Below are 25019 nucleotides of genomic sequence, written 5' to 3' on the forward strand. Positions count from 1 at the left end.
TTGTTCTATAGTGTATTTTGGAGTCTTTTCACGTTTTCTATATTTAATATTCATTTTTTTTAACTGACGACCAATTGTCCCTTGATTTACACTGAATTTAATACCTATTTTTCTCTGACTGACCCCTTTTCGATTGTTGACAAGTCTCATTAATTCGGCTTTCTTATCTCTAGTCCAGGATGTCGGACGACCAGGGTGCTTTCTATCAGAAAACGAATGAACAGTTTCAAGTCTCTTTAGGTTATCATATATTGTACTTCGAGCAAATCTTTCCTTTTCAAAATGATTTACGTTTTTGTTTTTTTTTTATATTAGGTTTATTTACAAAAACCATTTTTAGTCGCTTTCGAAAAGATTCTCATTCAGCTGCATTTAACCTCATTTTAAATAATTGTGTTTCAAATAATAAAGTTTATATTTTATAGAACGTTTATGCCTACGCATAAAACCATAAAAACTAATTATTATGCTCAAACAATGAAATTAGGATTTGTCCGATAATTTCCGCATCACCCGTTATATATACATAAAGTATATTAGATAATGTTAATAATTGAAACATTGGTTAATAAAACAAATTTTTGTCTACAAATTTGCATTTACTTTCAAAATACTATGTATCCAATTATAACTTATTAGCAAAATGTGATATACCCATTTTATAAAGATATTAAGAAAAGTTTACAAACTTTAAAAGATCTAAATATTTTTTAATAAATAAACTCATTTAACATATTGTATAACTCTCTGTATTTAATGTTTTGGTAATTATATTTTAATGATAATGCGAATGTAAACAATGTCCTGTTAAAGTAATTTAGACTTTTATGTTTCAAAATTCAAGATTGTGATTTAAATTCATTTCGGAAAGTTAAATATAAGACAATAAACAATAATATTATTTTATTTTATATTCAATTTTAAAGTTTAAAATTGAATATAAAATAAAATAATATTATTGTTTAAATAAAGTGATTGTGTATTAGAAAAAATGAGGTCGGCAATAATTTGCTGACTTCAATTTTTTAGAGGTTAGCATCAGGTCGGCAAAAAATTATGATACAAAGTTCTTACCATAAAATATTGAAACAAGGTCAGGAATTTTTTGCCAATATCAGACACTTTGAGGTTGGCAGTTAGGTCGACATTGCCGAATGCCAACCCTAATTCCGAGGGTTGGTATATAAACATATATATATATTTGGTTTTTTAAGAATATATTGATATTTTGTTATTATATTTTTCATATAATAACAAAATATTGAACTATTTCAGAAAAAAGGATTTTCCAGGATTACCAAGAAATATTCTTAAGCTTGCTAGACAACAGATACAATAGATTTTCTATTGTATGTCATTTAATTATTTCATTTTGTTTTAATCAATGCAATTAATCATGATGATTTGTCAGTTCTCACTAAATTCTTGAAATCAAAAAGATATTGTCTTTTGGAATCCATACAGCCATCCTTCCAGAATTAATCTGCGGCTACCTCAACAGTTATGTGGCTATGTCACAAATACAAATTAATAATACAATAAGTAATCAATGCAAGCTATTTGAAGAATAATCAAAAGAAGAAAAAAACTTTTTTTTTTTGATATTTAACAAAGTTCAACTCATAAAAAGAAATTTTTTTTTTTTACAAGTATATGTAATGGGAGCTTTTCTGAGGTTCAAAAATTATTTTCTAAGCAAAAAAGTATTTTACAATTACATGTGAAGAAATCAAAAAGTTTATCAAGTTTTTTATACAAATCTATTTCTAATTGATATGGCTATTACAAACTTTAACAGTCAATAACGACAAAGTCTTTTACTTTACATTTAATTCTTCTTTCAGAATTGATAACTAAACTTACAAATTGAGAAATGGCTTTTTTCCACTGTAACAAAATTCCTGGAATAATATCCTTTACAAGCTGATCTACAGTATAGTTTATGTAATCTTTTCTACTAATCTTCATTAAATATTAGCCATACTTGAGGATATCTCAGGAAGTTGTGAGTTCTGATGGAAGAAACTCTGAGCTTTTTCCAATCAAGTTACCTAGCTGACGAGCTGATTTACTTCTGGTTTTGGTGGTATACAAAATCTTTATATCAATTTAAAAAGGAAAAGATTCAAAAAATTGTTAATGTTCTAAATTTTATTTTACATCAACTGCCAATAAAAGAATAAGATAAAAGAATAAGATATAAGATGTGTTTTATTAATATAGTATTGCTCTATTTTAAAAAAATATTAAGCCATCTTTCTGTAAAATAAATCAATTTTATTTATATTATAGAGAGCCATATAAACTTGTATATAGATAGGTTTTTGAAAGGTATTAAAATTTAATAGCAAAGCATTATAAATTGTAAATTTTCCAACTTGTAAAACACACAGTAACTCATTATTTCTATATTAGCCAAAAAAATATGAACATTGCTAAAAGAAGAGTTTATATTTAAAATATAAATGTTGTTTATACATTGTTAGCTAAACTAAATTTTGAAATGCACAATTTTGCAGACTGAGTTAAATTTTAGTTTGCTAAATGACTTCGTAAATAAATGTAATCTTTTTTGGAGATTATGAAATAAGCTTCATTTTTGGGGATTATGAGATAAGCTTTTGGAGATTATGAGATAAACTTCAAAGAAAAAGACTTAAAAAAAAAAATAGCTAAGAATAAAAAAAATTTCTTTAAAATATTTTTTTTTCAAAAAAAAAAAAAAATCTTTGTTTTGTATACTAATGATTTAAAAAAAAACACTAGCCATCTTTCAATTTGAATCAAAATATTTAAAAGCTCATTTAATAAGTGCGAGTTCTACTTTTGATGTTGCTAAGATATTATTTTGACAGTTTCAGTGTTGAACATTGAATAAGTTATACAACAATTTTTAAAGCCAATGTGCATAATTTTACATTTTTCATAATTGAATTTCAATAACCATAACAATGACCATTTCATAATATTATCAATATTTTGTCCTAAATGATTTATGTGTATGTTTTCATCTGATTTCATAATATTCATAATTTTGCTATCATCTGCAAATAGTTTAATAAGAATTTTTAATGTGTTTGGAAGATCGTTTATAAAAATCAAAAATAGAAAAGGCCTGAAGACAGAACCTTAGGGAACTACAATCTCAACTTTTAACCATTTTGATAAACATTCAGCTGAAATTACTTGTTGCTTTCTGTTAAGTAAATATTCTAATATCCAATAAGTATTATTCCAAAAATATGATATCATTTTAAATTTCATCATCCATTGCATATGAGGTACTTTATCAAATGTTTTTGAGAAATCTGTATACAACATATCAACTCACAGACCATTTTTAACAGCATCAAATAAAATTTCTTGTGTTTTAAGTAGATTTGTGGTACAGCTTTTGTTTTTTCATAAACCGTGTTGGTTACTATTTAACAAATTGTTAACATGTATTCCCTAATTTTGTCACTTAAGATTGATTCAAGAATTTTGCATGGTATTGACGTTAATGAAATTAGTCTATAACTTGCTGAACTATTTTTATCTCCTTTTTTGTGTAGCTATGTTACATTTGTGATTTTCCACTTAAGTGGAATTTATATTTTTTTAAGGATCTTTTGAATAGTTAAACTCTAGAGGTTTGCATAAACTTTTTAAACATTTTTTTAACACATATGAACTTTCATCATCTGCACTGAGTGCTTTGTCCACATTTAGTTTACTAAGCTTACTCCTAATGATGTCTTGAGTTATTGCTGAGTCAATATCTAATTCTAAAGTCCTGCTTGTTTTTACTGTAATATTAAGAAAATTTGTTGGATCTTCTGTAACAAATACAGAATGAAAGTTTTCATTGAGAATATTAGCAATATCATCACGATTTGTTTGTAAAGAACCATTTTTATCCATTATCGTATTAATACCCAACTTTATTTTTTTTGCATGAATTTACTTAAGCATTAAATTGCTTTGGATTTTCCTTTTAGGACTTTTTATTTTCATAATTTATTCTTTTTGATTTAACTAGATTTTTAACTGTTTTATTGATTAAAATATATTGGACTTTCAGCTCATACATTTAAAACCATTAGATGATAATTTGCGCCATAAAATTGATTTGTTTCTAATTGCTTTTTTTGCTTCTCTATCAATCCAAGGTTTGAGTTGTATTTTTTTATTAAAGTAAATATATATTTTTACAAATGTATTTTTGGCATAAAAAAGATATTTAAGAGAATTTCATAGCACTCATTAAACTATTACTTCCAAAAAGACCTTCAAAATCATTTTCATTGATAGCATTGCTTATACTATGTAATTACCAAGTTTATAGTTAAATACAAATTTCCAAAAAAATTTGACATTTCAATTTTAGTAGTGTTTTTGACAAAATATTTCCAGCCAAGTGCTTGATGTCCCCCCCTTCTAGTGTTGCCAAGAGTTGTGTTATGATGGATTTTATTTATTCTGGTGCTTCTGTTAAAATTAAATCTAAGATATAACCATTTTTAATTAATTCTGCATTATATGTAAGTAATATAACTGCTTGATGTAAGTAGCTATATATTCATTTATATATTTAACAAATTTGGTGGAATATTATCATATTTTTTTCATGGTTTGAACATGAAAAAAATATGATAAATATTTAGAAAAATAAAAGCAAACCAGAGTACCTATTATGATCAATTTTATTTTTAGCTGCTTTTATTATTTCACAGATACAATAGCTTGTTTCTTCAGATGCATCAGGTGGCCGATAAATATAACCAAATAAAATTTTTTCACATATACTATTACATATACACACCTTATTTAAAATGTACAATTTGGATTTTATATATATATATATATATATATATATATATATATATATATATATATATATATATATATATATTATATATATATATATATATATATATATAACAATGCATTGTCAAAAAGAATCATTTTTAATAAGAGATAGTTTAAAAAAATACCTTTATTTCTAATTCATTTGATTCTATATCTTCTTTAGCAGAGTATTGGCTAATCTGTTGGGCACCTCTTTGACTACTAACAGCAAAAAATTAGTGGTAAAAAAATTTATAATATTATCAATTAATTTTTTTTAGATAATGGTAGTATTGATTATTAGTAAATAATCCATAAATCAAAGTTTAAGAACCACATTTATATCTAAGTAATCAATTGAAACGATCACATCATATTAAACATGAGCACAAAAATAAAAAGACACTATTAGATTTATCTACATTTAAATACTATGCACATATAAGGGGTGGGACGTATATATTACATTGCATATTGGAAGTTGCTTCCTACATGCATTCCTACATGTCATTGCAGAAAATGTGTTCAACTAGAAAAGCTTAAGAAAAAACTCTCAACTGATCATTCTGAGAAACGCAAAATTTGCTTTTTCTAAGACAAACTTAATGACATATCACAAAATATTTAGAGTTAGGGTTAGGGCTAACCATAACCATTTATTAATAAAATGTTAATAAAAAAAGTAAAACTCATTCAAATATTTATAAAACACAAAACTGTCGAACTATTTTTATGCATACTGAATATATAAACTACAAAACACCCAGTATATAAACTACAAAAAATTTACATAAAACAACCAAAAACTACAAAAAAATTTACACTTTATAAACTACATTGCCATTATTTATGTGAAGCAGCAAGTTTTAATAACTATTGTTATATAACATATAATATAACATAACATATAATATATAACATATAATATAATATATAACAACATATAATATATAACATAACATATATTATGTAACACAACATATAATATATAACATAACATATAATATATAACATAACATCTGGTTATGACAGTTATATTATCATTATATTGAAAAGTGAAATTAAATAACACTTAAATTGAAAATAAATTTAAATTTTAGTTATTACATTTTTACTTGAGATTTTTTAACATCTGATTTTGCAGAAACCTTTTTATCAAATTCATTTTTTTGCTCTTTTCGACCATCAGAAATTTCAAGCAAAGGTAAACTTGTAAACTCTTTAATGTTGAATGGATTTCCTAAAAAAAATTCAATTCGAAAGATGGATAATATATGTATATATATATATATATATATATATATATATATATATATATATATATATATATATATATATATATATACAAACTTTATTCTTTTTTTTGTCAACTTTTAGCAATTGAATATTGATATAGAAAGTTTATTTAAAAAATACATTAAGTATTAAAATTTATTTAAGTCATCTTTGTGCTTCTGAAAGTTACGGTTTTTCTCATTGTCACTTGATATAAAAAGGATCATTGTAAAATGTTATTTTAACCATGAATCTATTTGCATAATTGGAATTAATTTAGAGTTAAAATAAAGCTAACATGTTCAAATTGTTGTGGGTCAGATTTTATACTTTATAAAATATATATTTCAAAAAAAATAACGAAGTAACTTTTGCAACATTCATGTAACGTAAGTTAACAAAAACATGATAAGGTTTTGTTTTTTCTAAAATTTAGTTAAAATACTCAAGTTTTTTAATAATATATGCAAAAGAATATTAAACTTTACGTTTTTGCATTTAAAGTTTTGAATAATGACACTTAGTTAAAGCACATTTTTATTTTAAACTTCTGTATCGTAAGTTAAAACTACATGCATTCTGACGCTTTTTTGTTAACAAAATAAATTACGTCATTAAGTAATTCTTATTTCGTCTACAAGGTTTTAACTGAAACTTTTTATATTAGAGGAATTAAAAAAAAAAAAAAAATTTATTTATTTTTTAATGTTAACTAAAATTATTTATATCATTGCTTTTTTATTTGTTTATGTTTTCTTATTTTGGTTGACATATAAATATACATAAATGAATAAAAATAAGAATTATATATATATTTTTATTTAGACATTCAAAAAAAAAAAAGAAAATAATAATTTGTTATTCTCCTAATATAAAAAAAATCTGTTAGAACCTTTTTTATTTTTGTTTTGGTGAAACAAATTGTTTGTAAAAGCAATTAAGGGGGGTCATCCATAAAGCACGTCACCCTACATTTGTCAATTCTTAACCCCTTCCCTCCTGTCACAAACAATCACATATACCTGAACCCCCTCTCATCCTAAACTGTGATGGCAGTTTTTACATCAAAAAATTAACATGACATAAACTTTATGGCTAAGTTTGGAAAACTGGTTTCAGCTGAGCATCAAACGTGTTACACCCATGGAATTTATTTGGCATTTCAAGAAGTGCTGTACAAGAAGTCTTTGCTAAAAATTGATAACAACACATTGCAAGTAACAAGCAATGAAGATGAAGTCAGCAGTGACAAATCCAAATCTGACATCGAAGTCAGTTTTCTTCATGCTGCCATGGAAGAAAACATTCCCATTCCAAAAGTGAAAGCGCACATGCAATCTGTCATCACAAAAATCCGAAAATTTGTCAACTTGTTTCTCCGCGCAGTGGCCTTGTTCATCAAGGTTGGTGTTTCGGAGTTATAGAGTTGAGAGAGGGTTGTAACCACAAAAAAAAAAGAATAAAAAATTAGCCTCCTCGACTGTAGTGGCCTCTTGGCCTTGGGGAGGTTAACAAAAAAAAAAAAAGTTGTTTTGAAAATCTCCAGTCAAAAATGACATCCTCCAAGAAGAAATCAAGAAACAGCACAGAAAAGAAGTTTCACCTATCCTTGACTGCAGGACAAGATGGAACAGCCTACTTACGATGATTCAAAAGTTCCTCAAAGTTAAAGATTCACTCAAAAAAATATTGAAAGATATTTCTCCACATTTGATTTGCAAGAACATGGAGTTTTCAAAATACTTTTGAAGTCTTTACTTCAAAAGACTGCCGAGGATTTGTTATCTAGACTATTCCCAATGAATCCAGATGAATTATAATTCATTCAAAAAGTGTGGGGCTCAGAAAATTTTAATGAAAATCCACTTTCACTTAAAGATGAACTCAAGGAAGCAATTCAGTCTTTGGCGAAAAAAAAGCGTCGCAATTCGAACAATGAATTCAAAGCCATAAAGATATTGGTCTATGAAGCTACTGGAAAGAGAACTGCCAATCTTAAACTTTTGTTCAATGCACCAGAGACTATCCGTCCAACAAGTATCAAGCCTAAGTGAGTCTTTTCTGCTGCTGGATTATTTGTGATAAAAATTCGATCCAGAATGAATGACAACTTACTTGATACACTTTGTTACCTCAAAGCTCATTTTTATCAATATAACAATTATCAATAAAGATATTAGATCTGAATCTTATAAAGACTTTGTTTTTTAACAAAAAAAATTTTTATATAAGTTTTTATATATTTTTTTACTTCTTATTGACTTTACCGATATTTACCAGTAAATTATGCTTTTTTTACCGATTTAACGGTAAATCTAAAAGTCTGTAAAAGCTCAACCCTAATATTAGCCCTCGGAATTAGGAAAAATAAGGACAGCAATAACATGTCGACCTTAATCTTGTAGAGGTCGGCAAAAAAAAAAAAAAATACTTTATGATTTATATATATATATGTATATATGAATCTCTCTCTCTCTCTCTCTCTCTCTCTCTCTCTCTCTCTCTCTCTCTCTCTTATATATATATATATATATATATATATATATATATATATATATATATATATATATATATATATATATACCATCATCATATATGTATATATATATATATATATATATATATATATATATATATATATATATATATATATATATATATATATATATATACCCTCATCATATATATATATTAATCTATACATATATATAAATTATACTTTGGTTACAAATACAACATGCTTTGTTGCTAATGTTATGTTAAACGCTGTGTTACTGTTAACTTTTTTTATATAAGTTAAAGATGGATACTGGTTTTCAAAAAGCAATGGGCAGTGAGAGGAACTGATCGAGCTAAATACGGACAAAAAAACCCAACACCTCAAATGCAAGTAAAAAAATAAATTTTTTCATAAAATTTATTTGATCTACCTTTACTCTTATCTTTCTCCATTGCATTATAATATTCTCGTAAAATATAGCATGTATGCTGGTATCTGTTAATTTCTATTTGCATTAGGGATATATAGTGATTTAATAAAAATCCTGCATTATCTTGTAACCATCCATCTTCTATTATACTTAAGAGTTCTTTTTCTGCTTCATCTTTACGCATATCAGATATTTCCCATAATCTCTCACAAAGATCCTAAAAAAATATTTAATGTGTCAAAATTAAAACCCAATAATGAAATTTTAACAATTTTATTGTTTATAAACATTAAATAATGTTTGTAAACACTAAATAATGTTTGCAAACATTAAATAATGTTTGTAAACATTAAATAATGTTTGTAAACATTAAACAATGTTTATAAACATTAAATAATGTTTGTAAACATTAAACAACACATTAAATATAGACAAATTTAACAAAATATAAATATATATAAAAAAAAATAATAATGTAATAATACAATATGATTAACCTGATGCAAAATGTATAATATATAAAACTTTTAAACAAGTTTTTGGATAAAAAAACTTGTTTAAAACTTACATCAACTCGTTGATGAAGTTCGGCTTTGCATTCTTCATCATTTCTCATATCCTCAGGAAATGTGTTGTATTCCTAAAATACCAATAAACCTAAACTAATTAAACTGTTTGCACATTTTGTATGTAACTACTTGCATCTTGCAACTTTATGTTGAAAAAAAATAAAATAAAATAAAAGAAAAAGAAAAAAAAAAACCTCTTGCCATTGAGTAATAAATATTTGCTTTACATCTGGCTTCTTTAAAAATTCTTTAAAAGCATCTCTACAAAATTTATTTTAATTAACTTAAGAAATAAATGAATTACAATAAATAAGTATCACATAAGCTTAAAGTATAGAATTTGATGTCACATCAAATTCTATACTTTAATTTTAGCAGCAACTGTATAGATTGAACTTTAAAGCTATTATAGTTCAAACTTGATTAGAAGTTTTAAGTTAATTTTTTTCATTTATTAAAAAAAAAAATAGTGTTAAATTATTATTTAAAATGTTTTTAATGTTATAAATTACTTAAAAATAAAAATATTTGTGTTGTTGTTGTTGTTAATAACAAACACATACATAGAGCATTTCTTTTGGTCTTTATTAGATTTCTGTTAGTATCTTTAATTACCTGGGAGAGTTACTTTTGTATTTTTATGCTATATTTTGTATTTTTGTATGTGTCAAGAATACATGAAAATGAGAGAGAACTCCAAAGCACCAAAAATCTTTAAATAAACAAAAATAAATAAACAAAACTTCTTTGAGAATGAAAGACCAGAAAATGGTGCAGCTTAGCTGAATGATGAGTCACACGAGATTGGAATCATGAATGATTGATGGAACAAGTGGAGCTTGACTTGGATTGACACCATTTTTAACTTTGTAAAAAACCATTAATATCAAAAACAATAGGCCTTACCTCACCCTTTTCACATTTATTAGTGATGTAGGTACATGTCTGATTTTTACAGAATAATATATGATGAATATACATAAATATCATAGATAATTTACATAAGGAACATTTTTTTAAAATCAAAAGTAAAAAAATGCATTATGTGTAGTTTTTACAGATCATGATTTAATTTTGAGTTGTATATAAATATAAGTATCATATAACTTTATTTATTTAAAAGCATACTTTGTAAGGAAACAAAATGTAATGGAATAAAGTTACTTACCTTCTGTCATAAAAATATCTATCAATTATAAAACACTGAGTACGAATTTTTCGAAATATTTGTTTTATTAACATAATGTAAGTGTCTTCAATAAATATCCAATTATTTAATATTATTTCTGCAATTTCCTGAAAAACATAATGTAAAAAATTGAATATTATCATATTATTGTATTTTAAATGCAGTGAAGTAATATATATACATATATATATATATATATATATATATATATATATATATATATATATATATATATATATATATATATATATATATATATATATATATATTAATAACCTTATCAATGGGTTGATCAACAAAAACTGGCTTGCTTGATTCGATTAACGAAGATGTTAAATCAGAAATGATAAGTTCTTTTTTCTCTTCTATTGATGCTAAAACATAGCTAATATTTTCGTATATTAGATTATATTTAATTATATGATTTATAATTTCTATAGGCATTCTAACCCAACCCCCTTTAAATAGTCTTTTTTTTGTTTGTTTTTTGTACACTTGTGCACAACAATTGCAAAATTATATCTTATTATTATTGTTTTATCCATACTTTGAAAATAGTTTCAACTTTTTTACTTTACTGTTTCTGTTTGATAAAATGCTTTCGTGTACAAGTGTGAGTTCCAACTTCAAAAACTTTCATAATAAAAAATACTTTATTCACATAAATATATAAATTAAATTTTTATTTATATAATTTCTTTGAATTTTAAAATTAACAAAAAAACTCACCAGGGCTTTGAAGCAACTCTGGAGCCGGAGCTATCCAGAGCTGGTGATTTTATATGGAGCTGAGCCGGAGATGGAGCCGGAGATGGAGCTTAAATATTTCCTACCAGAGCTGGCTTTGGAGCTCCACACCCTTTTGATATTTTGAAATATCAAATTTCCATAAAGTTATTATTTTAAATAATGAGATTTTTTTAAAGAATTTAAACAATTACGCTCATTAAAATATTTATAATTTCTACATTCATTTGAAAATTTTTTTTTATAAACCATATAAAAATTTCTAATGCATTTTTTCTTATGGTTTATAAAAAAACAAAAAGAAATTTTTTTTTTTCAGAATTTAATTTTTATCCAATTATTTTGTGTAATATGTCATGTGGTTTTTACTGTAGAGTATGATAAGTTACTTTAAAACAATACTTCTAAACAATATCAATGATTGGTTAAGGAGTTGTCAATACAGTACAGAAGCTTTTTTTTTTATTCCCCTCCCCCCCCCCTCCTTTCCCCTACATTTTGCTTTACAATTTTTAGAGTACCCTCCACTTCCCTAAAAGTACCTACCCTTTTAATCTAGCTACTTAACATTTTATGATATTTTTTAAATTTAGTGTCTCCATACTTTCATAATTGACCCACACCCCAATTTGAGCGTACTTTATGTATAATCTTTTATGTACATACTTTATGGATGATCCTTAATAAAAAAATACTATATCTTTGAGTTGAGTCACATGATTTATTTTAACATTTTTAATTAGTTGAAACATTTTAAAAATAGATTTAAACATGTGAGTTCTAAATAAAAATAAGAAAAGATTTTAAACGTTTTTTTTGATATTATTGATATTATTTTTGTTTATACTACCTTTTTTATTATTTCCCTTATCTTTAAAATTTGTCATTTACTTTATTTTCATAGTTTTTTTCTAAAAATAGCATCAAACTCAAACAATCCTGAGAGGTTTTTAGATAGGTATTTTTCAATTGACAAAACTACAAAACTGATTACATGTAAAATTACAGAAAAGATAAATGATAAAGTGATTTCATGTGCCATGCAAATAAAAAAATAAAAAGTTTACTATGTGAAACAACATTTGGAAAAATCACATCAGAATATAAAATTGTTGAATCTGAAATGAGCCTTATGGCCCAAATAAAATTTTCAAAATCATTTTATCACATTCACATAATTTCAATACTAAAAAAACTAAACAGATTATTTTTGTTATCACTAGTAGTTGAACAATAAATCAAGTTAGTGCTAAAACTTTCAAGATTAAAATTATTAAAATGGTAGTGAATAACAGAGTTTTGTTGAAAACATTTGCAGATGAAGGATTTCAGTTGGTTATAGGCCAATTATGTAAAACTCTTGGATTCAGTACTGAACACAATTCTGTACGCTATTTGATTTATGAATTTGGTGAAAAAAAGAAAGCTGAAATAAAGGAAATATTGTTACAGAAATTTATTTATGTGAAAATAGATGCAACCACTCACCACTAAAATAACTATTTGGAAATAAATATTCAACATCATTATGCAACAAAATTTTTAAACTTTGGAATTGATAGATACATAAGGACAGCACAACCCTGTTGCTATCAAAAAAATGGTGGAAGATCTATATAAACTTGGTATCAGCACTCTATATAGATTTGGTATCAGCAATGATCAAATAGTATGTGCAAGTGTAGACAATGCAGCCAATATGATTAGAGCAATCACAATTTTAAACAAATATTCAGATGATGAAAATTTCTGAGATGAAGTTTGTATGATTAAGAACAAGTGGAATTTTTACAACAGAATACAAATAAAGAAGAAAGTGAAGGAGCTCAGGAATAAAATTTAGCCTTTATCAACCCAGAATGGTGTCAACAATTGTCTACTGATATTAAGCTGATGTGCTGTTTTATTCACACTCTGCAGCTAGTTATTTGTATGATTTTAAAAAACATACATTGCCCAACTTTTGGCAAAAGTCCATTATGTTGTAAAGAAATTAAGAAACTCACATACAATATTTTTAACAAGGAAGCAATACAAAGTTGTTTCAATTTTGGATAATGAGAAATGCTGGGGTTCTACATTCCGGATAGTTGAAAGATTATTACTTTTGCGTCCACTGTGTGAGCAATTTGCTGCAGTTCATCAGATATTCTTTTTACGCCCTGAAATATGGGATAAATCTAGTCATCTTTGCAATCTTTTAAAATAGCCACATGATGTGACAGTTAAACTTCAAGGAATCAACATTACTCCAGAAGAGTTCCTAAAGAAATGATTGAAATTGAAATCTGACCTAGAGAAGAATCAAGGACTATTTACAGGAGACATTTTAAAATCTATTCAGAAACAAGTAGGGAAACCTTTTGATAATGATATATTTCTAGCTGCAGTTTATGTTGATACTAGATATAGAATACTAATGGAAGAAAACCAGATAATACAAGCAAAACAAGGCTTCAAAACAATAGCAGAAAAAATTTATAAAAGAAATGCCAAGAATGTAATAGAAAGTCAAGAAATAAGAAATACTGCTGTGCTATCTGCAGTACTTCTTTCAGTTTTAAGTGAATCTAATTCCGATGGAGAAGAGGATGATTTTAAAAAGGAGCTTGATAAAAAAGAAAAAAATACTTACAATACAAATTTTTTGGACGACTGTAGGATAATGGAAAAAATGGGACGCTCAAAAGTGAATTCAGCTTTTGAGGGAATTGAAGAATACCCAAAAAGAATACAAGAAGCGTGCAGAGTTTTCACTTGTATACCTATCTCACAAGCAAGTGTAGAGAGGCTATTTTCTGCTCATCAGTTTGTATTGAGCGATCTGTGTTCTTCACTCAAACCTGATACTTTGGATTCTTTATTTTTAAGGATGAATCAAGATTTTGATTAACAAAATATTAATACTACTTAGTTACTGTCATAAAACATTTAAAAAAACTTTTGATTTTTTTTTGGGGGAGTCGCTCCAGAGCCGCTTCGAAGCTGGAGCTAAAAATTCTAATGGAGCCAGACCCTGGAGCCAGAGCCAACTTTTAAACCTCAACTCCGAAGCTCTAAAACTCACCATTTTGCTTATTTTCCAATGAATTTGCATTTTCCAATTGACTTTTTAGATCTTGAATCTAAAAATAAAATAGAAAATTATGTAAACAAAACATAATAAAAAAATATAATTAAATAGAAAATTAAAAAAATAAAGCAAAACAGCTAACTTTCTTCATTGTTTCTTCAATTACTCTTTCTACATTTAAAGCAACAGCATCTGTATTAATATATAAAAATAAATTTTTGCATTCAGTTCAGCTTGATACATTATCTGCTTGGATTAGCTTAAACTTTTGACAATTTGAAAAATATATTAATATATGTATATGTATATGTATGTGTATGTATACATATATACAATTTTAAAATGTATTCAACAAAATAGAGAGCTCAATGTTCTTAAAAGAACAGAGCAATAATACATTAAATTTTTAAATATATATATATCACTATATATATATAGCTGTGTCTATATATATATATATATATATATATATATATATATATATATATATCACTAAATTTATATACATATATATATCACTAAATATATATATATAATATATATATATATATATATATATATATATATATATATATATATATATATATACATATATATATATATATATATATATATATATATATATATATATATATATATATATATATATATATATATATGTTTGTAGTGTTTGAAGTGCATATACTTTCAAGTGAGTACTCAATGAACTGATTCAGAGTTATAATATAATTTGTGTAGAAAATAAAACTAGGTGATTTTTACAACTTTAAGTTTTATGCTATTGCAATCATCAAGTGAAAATAATTTTGAGTAACGTAGCCATTTAAATAATGGCTCCATTATTGTAACTACTTGTAACTTAATTTAAATAGGTTCAAAGTAATTTTTAATTGTAGTAAAAGAACCACATAAACCTTGCACAAGTAATAAATTTGAACTGAATATATGTTGAAAATAACTAATTCAGTCCTAAGTCCGGTCATTGTTGACATTTGCTTTGTCGGCATATTGACAAAGCTTATACTTTATTGTAAAAAAGTTTCTACTTAAAAAAAAAGTTTTCATTAAAAACTACTACACAATAGACATGGGTCAAGTTTTGAACATTTAAAAAAATTAATTAAAACATTTCATTTTCAACTTTACAGTTAAACTAAAAAATAAAACCTTGTTCAACAGAAGCATCGATAGTGCAGACAATATTAAACTGATTAAACCACTTTTCAAGCTTACTCCAATTAGCCTGAAATGCGTTGAGCCTATAATTAAAAATTAAATTCCTTTTGTAAAATATGTTAGTAAATGTATGTACTGTATCTCCCACTTATCTGTATTTCAGTACAATATTATTGTAAGCCTACATTTTACAAGATCTTTTTGGTCATCTATTACAAAAATGTGTAAAATATTTTCCTAAAAATACATAGAAAGCGTTTTCCTTTATTTCCTTCTATCTATATATTTCTTTTTACTATATAAAAAAAACTCAAAAATTTGCTCAATCAAACTAGTGGCTTGACAAATTATTAAAAAATTATTTATACTACAGCGTATATAGATACCATTTGTTGACTTTTATAGCAAACCATAAAATTAAAAAAAAGTTTTTCTGAGGGAAAAAAAAGAAGAAAATTGAAAAAAAACTTGACAGTCTCCCTATATCAGTTAATGAATGTACTGTCATCACAGCTTCTTAAATCAATATGACTTATATTTATGTGTGTGTGAGTGTGTGCGTGTATATATTTTTTCTGTTAATTCACCTCCTCAAGCCGAGAAGACCACTACAGGCGAGAAGGTTACTTTATTGTGGTTATAACCCTCTCTCAGCTCTATAACTCCGAAACACAAATCTTGACAAACAAGGCTGCTGCATGGTGGGGATCGAACACAGAACCTCTTGCTTATGAAGCGAGCGCTCTACCACTACACCACTACCGCATATATATTTATATACATATATATATATGCATGTGCATATAAATATATATATATATATACATATATATATGTATATATATATATATATATATATAATATTTATTGAAATAAAAAGATATACAATTGTATTACTGTAAGCATTTTAATTCATTTTTTATGCAAGAACATGCATTAGTTATGCACATAATTCTTGACAAAATTTTACAATTGCAACGAATCACTCTCAGTATATTGGATGGTGCCACATCCTTATCTGTTAATATTGTAAGAAGATAATAATTTTCTAATTTTCGTTCCAATATAATCTAAGTTAAAATATTTATTTAATATTTTCGACACAATAACCTGGAAATGAAGTCAAAGAGTGTAAAAATAGGTAGCAGAATCTGCCAGTGTCAGCTTTTCAGGCCTAAACAATTACCTTCACTTTTCTGGCTTAAATAACTATCTTCACTTTTCTGGTTTATATATTTATCTTCACTTTTTTGATTTAAATAATCTTCACTTTTCTTATTTAGTATTACCTTCACAAACCATTTTTTGGTTTTTTGAATACTTAAAATTTTTTTTTTTTTTTTTTTTTTATAATTCACCTCCCCAAGGCCGAAAAGGCCACTACAGATGAAGAGGCTACTTGTGGTTATAACCCTCTCTCAACTCTTTAACTCCGAAACACGAACCTTGACGAACAAGGCCGCTGCGCAGAGAAACAAATTGAGCGTGGTACTACCAGGGACGTGGCAGGAATCGAACTCGAATTTAATATGATACAAACATATCATTTGCTCAATCAAACTGCGGAATGTAAATCTTACTTTAAAACCAAAGTTTAACATTAAGTTTAAAAGAAATTCAAATACCAACTCAATTTCCTTTAACAAAAATCCACCAAAAATTTAATGAAAGGTTTTCTGCAGCTTTCCCTTAGCTAAACTATGCTTTCACTATTGATGAGGTTGAATCATGACCATGCATGAATAAACAAAAGATATTCTGTAAAATCCATGACTGAAAATTGATTATCTTTTATACTCTTAAGTTTTATCATGCTCTTGATAGACAAAAACCTTATATAATTCATCTTCCCATCATTACCATTACAACTTCTGTATCTATATCCTAAAATATGTTATTCTTGGCCATCTTTTTTCAGTTAACCCTACTAGAGTATAACGCTTGATTGTTTTTTCTTACAACAAGATTATGTTATTCTGATGTGTTCCTTAGATTTAATTGAAGATAGGTCACATTCATCAAACAAAATATAAGAGTTGCTAAAACCTTTTCTTATATCGCTGATATAGAATTTTATAACTTCTACAAACCTAATATCTTTGTTTCAAAGAACTCTGAACTCTTGACTAACAAAACACCGGATAGATAATGAACATGGATTGCTACTATTTGTATTGAATGGATTTCTTACAACAAACCAGTCATACAATATTTTGAAATAGTGTTGACATACTAATTCACATGTTAACCATTTTTTTATTTCTTTTTTCCATAACTTCAACATAAGACCTAGACAATTTATGAATTGCTTTATGCAGAATAACAGATACTAACTGTCAATAGAATTTTTTGCATACTTTTTCATCAAACCCTTTACCACTTTACATAACCATTGCATTTTAAAAACCACATCAAGATCTGCTCAACAACAAAGTCAAAAGATTAACCAGCCCAATACTTTGCATATCAATGTACTGCATAACAACACTAAAAAGTGCTGGTGCAAGCTAAGATTAGTTTCTGAAAGATTTTGCATCTCTTGCAAATATCATCTGAAGCATAATATAGTTTATATAGATATGAAGTTGATAAAGTTTAAATATTCTTTTTTCAACTATTTTTCAAGAAACCAATGTTTAAATTTAGAGTTACCAAATATAACATATAAAAGAGCAAAAAAATGACAGAAGAATTAACTGTAAATTGTATGAGTCAGGAGAACAGAAATATGAAAGAGAGTTCCATAGCTTCGATGTATGAGAAAAAAAACTAAATAAACAAAAGTTAAAATAGCATTAAGTGACAGACACAGTATAAGGAATACAAATTTGCCAAATGACAAGTCAAGCAAGTATGAGTTTTGGTTGATGGAACTAGAAATAATAGCATATTTGAGCAGCCATAATGATAGTTTTTGTAGAAAAGAGAAAAAGATGCAACCTTACGACAATGAGACATTGTATCAAGCTTGGTAGATAAAGCAGATTCAAATACATTTACAATAAGTTTTGTTGATCTTGTCGAAAACTTGCTATTGTCCAAAAAATCAGCCCAAATATGACAGTAGTATTCTGTAAAGGAACAAATAAAATATTTGTAGAGGTAGAGAATCAGAAGTAAGAAAATGGAGAGTACAACTACAGTAGACAACTCAGTAGAAGTGTTGCCATTCAGAAATATCAATAATAAAGGCTGATCAAACGTAACAGAAACTAATTAAATGGCTTCGACAATGATAAACAACAGTTTAGTATGTATGCAGTTTTTATATTAAAAATTTAAGTGAATAAATAGATAAAAATGTTATGGTTGCATTTTCATAAATTGTAATTGATTTTTATGATTTTAAGTGTTTGAATGTTTTTTAAACTAAAAAAGCCAAGCTACATACAAAATAAAATCAGGATTTATTTTAGGCTAACTTTGTCAGACAATTGCTTTTATTGGCTTATAACTTTGAAAAAACTTAAATTGCTTGATATGCAATGTGGCATTGTCTTTAAGGACACATCAGTTAAAATTTTGAAAGATTTATGCTTCAAATGTATTTTGCCTTGAAAAGATTATTTTTAAGAACCTATTACACAAAATATCCCTTTTTTCACTTAATATGTAAATGGAAAAGGGACATTTTATCAAATCAAATGTTCCTCTTTATTCATAATTAGTTAATATCATTTTCACTTTTCATTTTTTTAATTGCAATGATTTAATTAAACTAATAATTCTAATGCAATCAACTCAAACAGTAACAACACAATTAAAGAAATGAAAAATCATACCTTACTAATATTTGCTCTTTTTCATTAGAAGGATCAACAACAGGGACAAAGTTCTGATTCATTTTAGAATAACAACTTTCTAATGGAGGTTTGAATTCAATATGAAAATCTTCACCTGTATTTTGATTGGCTAGTAAAATAAATAAAAAAAAGGAGTTATTACTATAATATACCATTTGAATATATTTATTATGTAAATTATTTTTGTAACTAATATCTTATTGACTGTATTATTTCTATTTTTGGCATATATTTAAACTTATATATTTATATATGTAACATATTTAAACACATTTGATTAACATGTTTATGAAAATCAAAAAAACGTATCCTATAACCTCTAACCTTTAATGATAAAACTACTTTAAGTTAATGTCATCCCTACATATAAAGCTTTTCATATACAGGGTAAAAAATTAAATTTTTTTATTTGTTTAACATGGTGTTTATTTTCCTGAATTATTAACTGAATAAATCATCTTATCATACATTTTCACCATAATATTAATAGTAATAATATAACAAGGGGCAAATTAAGTGATTGCAAATTTTGATATCTTCAAAAATACCTGGTCTTCAAATTTTTATCACTCAAGGTTTTATCATTCTCATTAAAAGCCGTAAATACTGTTATGATGAAAAGGTTAACTTATCATATTCCAAAATTTTATGAAAAAATAAAACAATAAAAGTGCAAAAATGCTGCAAAAAAAAAAAAAATGCTGCAAAAAAAAAAAAAAGGCTGCAAAAATAACAGTAAAAACTTAAATATTTTAATTTATTATTTGTTTAAACATAAGTTAATTGAAATATTAGACAAAAAGAAGTAATAATTTTATTATATAAAAAAAAGTAAAAATAATATTTACTAACGATCCAATTTTTTGTCAAATCAAATAATAAAATTCAATTCAAACTTTGAAGAATTCTTTATTTAAAAATTTAAATGTTTTAAATTAAACATTAGTTTAATTGATAAAAACAATGATAAAAAAGATTTGATTTAAAATATGTTATTAAAATTTTTATGTTTTATTTTAAAATAACTGTAAGAGGTTCAAAATAGATTTTATGTTTTTAAACACTTCTGTCTGCACTAGGGTTACATGCATTTAATTGATGTTTATATTTGATGTATCGATAATGAATAACATGCATAAGTAGTCGCAATTTCTTTTATTTAAAATATTTTAAAATAAATATTTTAAAATATTTTAAAATAAATATTTTAAAATATTTTAACTTCTTTAAATGGTATGGAATTTGTCTGGTGGTTTTCCATAGATAACTAGTAAAAGTTAAAATAACTTAATCTTACTTATGCTCACAATTAAGTAGTGAGAAAGAAACACTCATGAGGATATTATTTTAATTTTTATAAAATGGTATGTCATACCCAAGATAATCATTTATATAGATTAAATGAAACATGTTTAGGTTTATGATTAGAAAAACTAATTTTTTTTGAAAGAAAGTGTTAATCACAAGCAAGATGTATGTTTAAACCTGCCAACTAAACTTAAACTTAAAAATATATTTAACTAAAAATGATTACTGACTAATTGTATAAAATTAATTACAGAGTTGAGAGGTGAGGAAAAAAAAAAGAAAAAGATCTTGAGTATTTTATATTCCCTTTTTTTTTAATCTGTCAAATTTTGACTGGTACATCGGGTTTTAAAATGCAAGCTGACCCCTGAGGCTATACAGAACCCCACTTGGGCATCAAGCCATTTATCTTAGAAGAGCTTTTTAGAAAAAAAAACTATTTCACTTAATTCTAAGAACAATCATCAAATAATTTTTATTTTATTTTATTAAATGTTTCACAAATTAAACTTTTAATTTGTTGATTTTTAAAGTATTATTGCTTGTGTCACTGACCACAGAATTGTTTAATTGCCATGCAACCATAGAATTAAAAGAATTCCTTGAGTTGTAATTATATGTTGGTAATATTATGCCAAAACATTTAAATGAAAGCAAAACAAAACTTGTTTTGCTTTCATTTTTTTTTTTTTACTTTTTAACTGATTTTTATTAAATGCATTATTGTTATATTAAATTACAACAACTAATGAATGCTTATGATTTTAAATAACTCAACAGTAGAAATCCAAAAATAGCCACACTATTTATGTCATTTAAGCGAAAAAGAGCCAATATTTTAGATTTTATGGAATACACTTAACATATTTTTTAGGACATAATACAAATTTCATAAAAACTATAGAGTTTTAAACCAATTTCACAGGTAATTAATTTTCTCATAAACATACATTTAGATTTAAAATGAATTTTAAAAAAAAATTGAAAAAAGAAGAAAAATTTTTAAAATCTTGAAGCAAAATAAATAAAAATAACTTACTAACTCTTCCCTGTGCTCTTTTTAAGATAACTTCATCAGAAACATCCAAAAAAATAACTATATCAAGACCACTGACAGGAGCTTTGGGCTAAAATATACATATTTTCAATAACTATTTTAAAAAAGTTATACAAATAAACGCTATAAACAATAAACAGTTCTGAACTTTGTGAATGCATACTTTATTATTTGTAAGATAAATATATATTTTTTATATATACTATTTTTACTTATAATAATTTACTACATATATATATAATATATTTTATTTTAAATTTATAGAGATAAAGTAAGAAAGTGGTGAGCACGAAGAGATGCGGCCTTAGCAGATGCTAATTTTGCATTGGATTTGATACATGATTTCCTAGAAAAATCTGAAGTAAGAGTTAATTCTAAAACGAAGGGTAGATGACTCATCAAGTACATTACTATTCATAAATATAGGAAGATCTAGATTGTTGCAATAACAATTAACTGTTAAAAATTAGCATGTACCTCAGTTAAGTTCACCAGCCACTGAAAGCTCCTGCTGTAGCAGAAGTGAGATTCTTTTCAAGCTCAAATGCCCCCTCCAAGCAATCAAAGAGAGTTGGCTTCTTTTCAAGACAAGAATAAATGGTAATATCATCAGCAAATAATGCCAACATTCATGTGAGAATTTCTGGGAGAATAATGTAAATTTAAAAAAGTATAATTTTTTTTTTAAACTCTCACTTCTAACAAGGCTGCAAGCAACCACAAATAAGTTGTAAGTTACAGAGCAAGAAAACAATTAACAGAACTTGAAAAGATGAAGTGTTTTGGTTCAGGAAAACATGAAGATGGGAAAAGTTACAAAGGATTGAAGTGCAGGGAATAAAAGTATTTAGAGCATGCAGGGACAGATACAGCAAATAAATGAGACTTATCTAAATGACAAGTCAAGCGAGAATGAGTTTTAGTTGATGGAACTAGAGATGATAGCTCCTCTGAGCAGCAACCATGATAGTATTTGTAGAAAAGAGAAAGAGATGCAACTTTACAACAATGGGAAAGAGACTCAAGATTAGTAAATAGAGCAGGTCCAACTACATTGTATTTTTATCTAGAAGAGAAAGAGCACCAATTGTGACTTTATCTAGAAGAGAAAGAGCACCATATAAGAACCAGCCCAAATATGACAACAGAATTTGTAACGAGGACGAATAAGAGATTTGAAAAGGTAGAGATTGGAATCAGGAGTAAGAAAATGACCGGCACAATAAAGAAAAGCAACCTTACTAATACTAATTTAGCAACCAATTGTATATAGTTACAGGAAATAAAGAAGAGTGTTTTCAATCGAGGACAATTTTTACACTATGATTGGTAAGGAAAGATTTGATAATCTTAAAGATGTTGCTTGATACACCATAAGATAAGAGCTTATGGAGAAGACCAGCATGCCAAACCTTATCAAAGGCTTTAGAAATATCAAGAGTATAGCCCTAACCTCTCTAAATCTATATAATGCACGATAAAACCAATTGCTAATATAGGAATAATTGCTATGATAGGAAGAAGACTAATTAAATAGTAGTTAGACGAGTCAAATCGTTTGCCAGAATTTTTAAAAATAAGGATAACAGATGATACTTTCCAGCAGGCTGGAAAACAAGATAAGCACTTGAAATTCTTACTTGGCACTACTTCTGGAGATGATGATAAAAAAATAAAGGTTTAAAAACTGCCAACTAAGAGACAGGTTTTATTATGCCTTTTATCAAACCTGAAAGATTTGCACTAGGATCAAGCTTTATCTGAAGCTATAGACAATGTGTTCTTACACTATAAGAAAGCTAATACCGCAAATCTATTGGGAAACAATGTTTGGTAGAGTAATCAAAGATTACTTTGAAAAGGAATTCATTACGTTGATGAAGTTGAAAGATTATAACTAAAAAAGGGATAACTAAAATTGAACAAAATGCCATTGATGTTGATATTAAATTTATGAAAAGCATTTTCTGTTATAGAGTAGCTATGTATTCTGGGGTGGACAAGGAAGTCACAGAAAAGACAAAAAAGCGAATAGACAAAAAAATTATCTTGAATGAGAAGAAATGAACCCATTTAAACATACTTTCAAAATGATAACTCTTGAACCAGGCAGTAGCTCTTGCGAGGATGAGAATATCGAAAAAGTTAGCACCAGTGCACAGTTAGGTAAAACAAATGAATTGTTAAATATGGCATAGATATCTTTGTTCCTCATGACATATAGAAAAACCCAGAAGTTTTGTCATGCAGGATCCAAAACAACATCTCATCAAATTTAGTGCCATTGTGTACTTCCTTGTAGCTGCATGCGGGGATGATCCTAACAAGCTAGGTCTAAATGCAAGTACAGCCCTCCAGTATAGAACTGTCATTGTACCAGAGATAAGTTTGATGATCGAAGAAAATTAAATACTATCGCCAGAAATGTTGGTACATTAGGATGGAAAACTTAGGAACAATTTTGATTCCAAAGGAATGGACCTTGTATCTGGAGCTGATGCTACAAAGGTCCTTGGTGCTCTTCCACATCCAAAATCATTTAAAGAAACTGGTAAATTCTTGGAGACATAGCAAAGTTCTCTAAGTAGTAGAATGTCATAGACAATAGATACCAAACCAGCGAAAGCCATTTTGTGCACAAAAAAAGAAATCATGGTTTCTAGTCCTAAAAAACAAGTAATTTTGTTTGGCACTATACCGTATTACACTCTGTGAAGAAACTTTTTCTTATCATCTTGTACTCACTATAGTTATATTTAATAAAAGAAATTTAATAAAAGAAAGCAGCTTTATTTATTTCTGAACCCCACCATAGTATTAGATTGCAACACCAGAAAAAAATCTGTGGCTAAATCTTGTATTTTCAATACATATATATATATATATATATATATATATATATATATATATATATACATATACATATACATATACACATAAAAATACATACATACATACACATATATATATATATATATATATATATATACATATATACATACATACATACATACACACACACATATATATATATATATATATATATATATATATATATATAT

The 25019-nt window shown here is 26.2% G+C and overlaps 1 protein-coding gene across 2 annotated transcripts in view; it reads right to left on the reverse strand.

Moving 5' to 3' along the window:
- LOC101238750 (sperm flagellar protein 2) overlaps window positions 1-25019 on the reverse strand; it is a 130559-nt gene that overhangs the window by 19874 nt on the left and 85666 nt on the right. For both annotated transcript variants that reach the window (XM_065801745.1, XM_065801744.1), the window contains 12 exons: window positions 21940-22027; window positions 19572-19701; window positions 15781-15872; window positions 14756-14805; window positions 14608-14665; window positions 11070-11167; window positions 10773-10900; window positions 9799-9865; window positions 9604-9675; window positions 9036-9252; window positions 5938-6070; window positions 4977-5052 (listed from right to left, as the gene is read on the reverse strand). In XM_065801745.1, the coding sequence (XP_065657817.1) occupies window positions 4977-5052; window positions 5938-6070; window positions 9036-9252; window positions 9604-9675; window positions 9799-9865; window positions 10773-10900; window positions 11070-11167; window positions 14608-14665; window positions 14756-14805; window positions 15781-15872; window positions 19572-19701; window positions 21940-22027 (1209 nt within the window). The remainder of the gene's footprint in view (window positions 1-4976; window positions 5053-5937; window positions 6071-9035; window positions 9253-9603; window positions 9676-9798; window positions 9866-10772; window positions 10901-11069; window positions 11168-14607; window positions 14666-14755; window positions 14806-15780; window positions 15873-19571; window positions 19702-21939; window positions 22028-25019) is intronic.

Source organism: Hydra vulgaris, chromosome 07, assembly GCF_038396675.1.
Source record: "Hydra vulgaris chromosome 07, alternate assembly HydraT2T_AEP".
Classification (NCBI taxonomy): Eukaryota; Metazoa; Cnidaria; class Hydrozoa; order Anthoathecata; family Hydridae; genus Hydra; species Hydra vulgaris.